We start from the raw sequence: 6,671 nt of genomic DNA, 5'->3' as shown, positions 1-6,671 counted from the left end.
CAGCTCTGGTGAACACCTCGTGGCTGATGGCATCACAGTGGTTAGAATGACGGTGACATAGGAAGCCAGAGCTCAAGGCGAGGCCTGTATTGCTCTTTATAACTCCCTCCCATGGCGGTTGACTGAGGTTCCATGAAAATGGTATAATTCCCCTTGAGGGCAATTGATGCCCCCTTGACCCAATTACCTTATTCACCTTTAAGCCTCTTCTTTTAAAAGCCCTTCTCTGCCTTTCAATCTCACCACACTGAAGATCAAGTCTCCCTCATGTGTACATTTGCAGAGCAAACCACATCAGCACCACAGTAGGTGTTAACCACGATGGATGGGTCACATGGATGTAGTTCCCACCAGTGGTTCTGGAAGAGTATGTGTTTCTAAGAAGTAGCTTTGGTGCTAGGGTTCTCACACTTGGGTGTGCATGAACATAAATTAGGTATGTCTCAGAATTCAGGTTTGGGGATTACAACTCTAATGATTCTAATTCTGATTCAGGTAGTCTGAAGTGGCTCTGGGAGTCTGCTTTTGAGATGCTGCCCAGGTAATATTGATGAAGGTGGGCCGTGAATCATGCTTTGGAAAATGTGGGCAGTGAGCGGTGAGTCTTAGGCTGGGACTTAGGAGAAGGGAGTTCCAGCTTTGGGTTTCCCCTCATGTGTATGCAACCCTGAGAAAATTGCTTTCCATCCCTGAGCCTGTTCTCTTTATAGAATGAAGCAGTTGGACTAGATCAGTGAGTCTTGACCCAACTGCATAATGGAGTCATGGAAGAGCTTCAGTAAAATGCCCAGGACAGGCCCCCCTGACATTTCAGCATGTTGTGGTGAAGTGCACACTTTGACTGTGATGTTTAAAAAGCTTCTGTGACCAACTGCTGCTGGCCTTGAGGACTGCTCTCCTGAAAGTGCCCAGGGCTCCTCTGTCCACAGGTTCTGACCCTGGGCAAGGCCATGTAGCTCATGCCTCATTTCTTCATTAATCCATGTCAGGAGTGAAAGGCTTTGGAGTATTAGGATTTTCAAAACAATTGAAGAGTTTCCAAATAACTGAAGAGTAATCATTCAAGCACCAATTTTTAAAAACTTTCATCAGACTTTGATTTTTCTTCTTAGCAAAAAATCTAAAGCTTCTTGATGATTTAAGTGATCACTGCGGTCACTTTTTCATGCATCCTCTCCATAAATATGCATTTGGTGTCCCCTGCGTATTAGGTGCTTGTAGAAAAAAAAAAGTTACAGTGAATCTAAGGACTGAGGGACCACAGGTTAGCAATGATAGTGCAAGCTAATGCTTAAATATTCATCTGTGCTTCTTCTGTTATACCACCCAGTGCTCATGGTAATTCTTTCAGGTAGGTACGGCCACATTCCCACTTTGCAAATGGTGAAAGTGAGGCACAGAGAGATTCTGTACTTTTTCAAAGTCACACAGCCAGTAGAACCCGGATTTGTCTCAGGTTTGATTTTTCCATGGTCTGGGAGAAGACTGTTCCTTCCCAGCGGCTCAGCTGCCTTCCGTGCCCAGTGACCTCTGAGCCCCTTTGGCCTTTCCTACCTCACATGTCCATGTCTGACCCCCAGGTCCCTCAGGAGGTCTCTCACCTGCATCAAGGAGAGCCTGCGTATCTTCATCGACCTGGGAGAAAGAGACAAGGCCGCGGAGGCCTGGCTTGGGGCGGGGAGACTCTACTACCTCCTGCAGGAGGATGAGCTGGTGGAGCTGTACTTCCAGGTTGGTAAGGATCTGCTGATCCAGGCTGCTTGAGGAGGCAGCTGCACCCTCCATACTGTCTGGCTGGAGCCAGAGAAGGGTGATGTCCATGCCAAGAGACTGTGAGAGACTGGGAGAGGGTGTTGGCTGGAGTACACCAACATGTGTCTGTCACTTGCGACTGGGGTGACTGGGAAGAAGTTCTATGTCTCTTCAGAGTCTCCATCTTGAGAGAGCAGGTGTTGAATTAAATCCCTCATTCAGTCATTTACACATTAAGTCCCCGACTTTGCCACATCCAGGCCTTCTGTACCATTATTTACTTCTGTTTCTTCTGTTCAACTTCATGTCAGCTGAAGTTTTTAACATTTGGCTCTACTTTAAACAACGCTATCTGAAATCACTGGTTTGAAGCATCAACAATCTTTTTTTTTTTCCCTGAAGCACATTAAATGCTTATCTATTAAAACATAAAGTGTTTATTTATATACTGCTAAAAATCACATCTAGGATCACCAGATCTCTCACACCTTGATAGGGAAACACTCCACCGAGATTCTCTGGGTCTTCCTCCTGCCCCATACAGTCGGACATGTGGGGAACTCCAGCCCAGGATCGAACTGGTGGCTGTGCTCTTCCTTTGGCCTGTCCAGGGGTGCTCTGGAGGCCCTTCTCCCCACCTTTGACAGCTCTCTGTGTCCACTCAGGCAGCCATCCAGGCAGCCTTCAAGTCGGAGGAGCCCTCCTTGGCTCTCAGACTCTACGAAGAAGCAGGTGATGTGTTCTTCAACGGGACCCGCCACAGGCACCGCGCGGTGGAGTATTACCGGGTAAGCACTGTCCTGTGCAGGAGGCTGTTCTGCACTCCGGCCCAGATGTGGGCAGGCTCACCCTCGGGCTTGGCACTAGTCCTTATCCCCCTCTATTGCTGGTATTTCTTTTTCTTTCCTTCCTTGTCCCATGCTAATGTACTCACTGTCTGTTCAGGGAAGGATCTAATAGACCATCATTCTCAGGCTTGACCTATGATCCTTCTTGGGGCAATACATCACAGTAACTATACCTCTTAGTTGCATGGTACTTGTTAAACCATACTTCAGTGCCTAGCAATACTCCCCCATTAGTACTCGTGTCATAGTGGGATGTTTTAAAGAATTTATTAAAACATTTAAAAATGTATAATACCAGCTCATGAAAACTATGATTTCACAGACATTATGGCAAAGGATGAGGCAAAAGGAGTTGACTTTAAAAATAACACTAATAGGGGGCTGGGGAGATGGCTCAGTAGAATAAGCGCTTCCCTGGAAAGTGCAAGGGCCTAAGTTCAATCCCCGGTTCCGCAAAACAAAAACAAAAACAAAACACTAATTGAATAAGTGTCAAGATATTCAGCAGATATATCAATTGTTGTTTATCACTGACTGAGATTTGGGAAACCTCATCTTATTTGACCCTAAAATTTTATTTATCCAGATGTTTATTCCTTTGTTCGGTTTATTTAGCTATTAAACATTATCAGGTACCCAGCATGTGCCAGGCACTGAGCTAGAGGTCTGGAAGGCAAGAAACACATTCCAGACTATGGAGGTGCTTATTTTCATGTGCATTTTATAAATAAAAAAACTGAAGCTCAAGAAATGAAGTGAATTGCCTAAAATTTCAGTGAAATAGAAATATTAGGAGTGGCCTTTTACTGTCACACACCATGTGCATACTCATAGGAGTGCTTCACAGAGCGTCATGGCGGGCACAGGGGACCACATGGCTGAGAAGTGAATTACTTCCCAGGTCATCTGAGGAAGAGTAACTTCCCTAGTGTGCCTGCAGTTGTCTCAGATTTAGGAGGCCTGATGACCTCAAGTTCTTCAGCCTCTACAACCCAGACAAAGCACCAAGAGCAAAAAGCAGAAGAACAAACAGAAAAAGCATCACTTGGAAAGGTGGTGGCTATCCCCAACCCTGCCAGGAAGGACAAACCTCTGGGTGCAGCAGGTACCGTAGACAAAGGCTCCTGTGCTTGTGTCCTAGGCTGGGGCTGTGCCTCTAGCGAGGAGGATGAAGGCACTCAGAACTGAGCTTCGGATTTTCAACAAGCTGACAGAGCTGCAGATCAGCCTTGAGGGCTATGAGAAGGCTTTGGAGTTCGCCACGCTCACAGCCAGGCTGAGCATAGTCACAGGTAGGTGGTCCCAGCAGTCAGCTGCGCTGCCAGGAGGGACAAACACTAGTCGAGAATAGACAATAGAGCAACTGGTAGTGCTCTGCACTCAAACTTTGTGAGTTCAAATCCCAGGGCCAAATGTCAGGAAGAACTTAATTAAATTACTTAACTTGCATAAACCTCAAGTTTGTCATGAGAAAATCAGGGTTAAAAATAGTGCCTACGGGCTGGTGAGATGGCTCAGTGGTCTAAAGCACCTACTTAGAACAAGCTTAGCAAAGCACAGGGACTGCGGTTCAATCCCCCAGCACCACATGCCAGCCAGCCCCGACCCCAGGTGGGCTGAGCTGGCCACACACACACAAAAATAAATAAATAAAATAAATAAATTAAAAAAAAATAGTGCCTACTTTATGCAGTTGTTATGAGGACCACAGTTGTTATGGTTGTCCACATAAAGGTCACAGCATTAGACACAGAAGTCCCTGGTCACATGTATCCTGTCAGTGTGACCTATGCCACACTAATTATTAACGTGACAGTTGCTGTTATTCCCTCAGTACTCTTATCATATGCAAAGGCAATACTCCATGTTACATGAGCACTGTGCCCTTGGTTTTTAATTGGCTGATTGTTAGCCAAAAGGACATTTTCCCATGAAATAAAAATGTAAATGAAGATCACATTCCTATTACCATAACTTGCAACTTGGTTGGAATAGATTGCATTTACAGCAAAAGCAATGAGAAACAATCTGAATCATTAAGGCAGAGAAAAGGTAGAATAAAAAAGATACATATTCCAAAAAACCCTGATCTTGACTTGGCACTGAGGAAAAGCAGGTATTTTTAGAGAAGCCTTGATTAGAAGGGGGAAGGAGTGTCTTTTTGCAATGATTCTAGAAGGGACTTCCGTCTATTTTCTGGAGTATCTGATGCAGATGGTACTAGACTTCATTTTGTCTAACTGCAAGCTCTTTCTCTTTTTCCTGCCTTTTCCTTTACTGTAGAAACTCGCATCTAGGGGACCTCTTGCTAATCTCAGGAAAAGCCTTGGGGTCCCAGTACCCCTAGGAACCAGAAGGGTGCTGTGTTCACCCCTCATATATGAGCTTCTTTGTGACTGGCTTTTTCTATAACAGAAGGTTTTCTTTCCTTTGGACTTACTTTAATTTTGGCTTTCTGCTGTTTGAAGCTTAAAAGTGATATTTTTAGATGGCATCTCTCAGCCACCTTGCACATATTCCAAAATATGTTTATAAACCTTTGTTCCCTGTAAGAGGTCAGATTGTGTTACGGTGGTTATTTACTTATTAAAACAACAGGCCCACCAAAACCCCAAACAGCAAGTCAGACACCCATTAGAAACCAAAGTTTGAAACAGAATGGGTCTGGGTAGAGTGCATCAACCAGACCCGGTAAAGGAGCTAGGGTGACAGCTAAGGGAGCGCTCTGAAGAGAGGCTTTCATGCTGAGAACACACTTGCTATGCAAAACTATTCCTTGTAAGGAATTCTTAGCTGCTGGTCCAAGCTAGTCTTGTCACCAAGCCCCAGCACAGGGATTTGGAAGTAACTCTGCTGCAGAATCTTGAATTCCAGAGTCATCTATAATAGCAGAACATGTTCTTCAGGGATGACTGACCAGGACACATGGACACTACTTAGCTACTCGCAGCAAGCCCCACATTTTCTTTATTAGGACTGTTCACAGGGGAAAAGTCACTTTCTCTCTCTCTCTCTCTCTCTCTCTCTCTCTCTCTCTCTCTCTCTCTCTCTCTCTCTGTGTGATTATTGAGGCATGGTGGTGTCCTTAGGAGAACATGTCCTCCTTAGGACTGGAGCTCTGCGTGTTCTTTCCTCTGCCCCAGACAAGGTCCCTGACATGTAGTACTCTTTCAGAAAATTATACAGAATGAATGGGTGAATAAATGTGGAGGCAAAGTGCTGGCCACAAGGTATCTCTCTCAGCTTTCCAATTCCTAGGAGATCAGAAGCAGAAGCTGGTGGCCTTTCACCGCCTGGCCACAGTGTACTACTCACTGCATATGTACGAGATGGCTGAGGACTGCTACCTGAAGGCGCTGTCCCTCTGCCCACCCTGGCTGCAGAGTCCCAAGGAGGCGCTGTATTATGCTAAGGTGTACTACCGCCTAGGCCGACTCACCTTCTACCAGTTGCAGGTAAGAGGCAGACAGCCAAGGCTGCGTGAGGGCTGCTGTCTTGCCATATGTTCTCCTGACCTAGCAGTTTTGGGGTAGGGTTGAGAGGACCAGATGGCCGGGATGAGGAATCTTGGCTGATAGGATGGGAAAGCTCGCTTTCCACTAAGCACCCCTGTAGTCTTCAAAGGTGCTCTCATGCCCACCGGAAACAGCCCATAGTCTCTCTTTATTTTCACCCTCCTGAAATTCCTGTCGCTGCTTTATCTATCAGATGCTCTGGGGGATTTTCCTACTGCCTGTGAATTCCTTGAGAGCCTGCAGAAATGCGTCATTCCCTTCCTACCACTCCTGCAAACAACTATGAGTTCCTAAAGCCAAATCCAAATGAGCATTTGATTATACACCCACAAAATGTTACAGATCACCTGTCACTTATTTCTTCTGTGTTCCATAAACCTGTATTTCATGAGACATGTGGGTACATATCGATATTTTTGTGATGATGTATACCTAGGTCCTAAGAAGACTTTAGCTCTGATTTTCCTGCTTGCTAGGCTGTGGTTGTCTAGAGCTCATTTTTCAGTCCCTTCTAGAACCTGTGCTGGTAGTCTTCAGTTCTGTTTCAATTCTGCCT

General features: G+C 45.5%; 1 protein-coding gene across 5 annotated transcripts in view; it reads left to right on the top strand.

Moving 5' to 3' along the window:
• Nucleotides 1-6,671, top strand: part of Sh3tc2 (SH3 domain and tetratricopeptide repeats 2) — a 74,883-nt gene that overhangs the window by 66,319 nt on the left and 1,893 nt on the right. Inside the window, exons 13-16 of one of the 5 annotated variants that reach the window (XM_023715378.1) lie at nucleotides 1,581-1,735; nucleotides 2,418-2,540; nucleotides 3,742-3,892; nucleotides 5,844-6,055. In XM_023715378.1, the coding sequence (XP_023571146.1) occupies nucleotides 1,581-1,735; nucleotides 2,418-2,540; nucleotides 3,742-3,892; nucleotides 5,844-6,055 (641 nt within the window). Of the gene's footprint in view, nucleotides 1-1,580; nucleotides 1,736-2,417; nucleotides 2,541-3,741; nucleotides 3,893-5,843; nucleotides 6,056-6,671 lie in introns of those variants that run through there. The other 4 variants (XM_004631277.2, XM_023715377.1, XR_002821125.1 and 1 more) reach the window with 4 other exon arrangements.

The sequence above is a fragment of the Octodon degus genome, unplaced genomic scaffold (genome assembly GCF_000260255.1).
Source record: "Octodon degus isolate 3935 unplaced genomic scaffold, OctDeg1.0 scaffold00040, whole genome shotgun sequence".
NCBI lineage: Eukaryota > Metazoa > Chordata > Mammalia > Rodentia > Octodontidae > Octodon > Octodon degus.
This window is presented reverse-complemented; position numbering and strand designations above follow the sequence as displayed.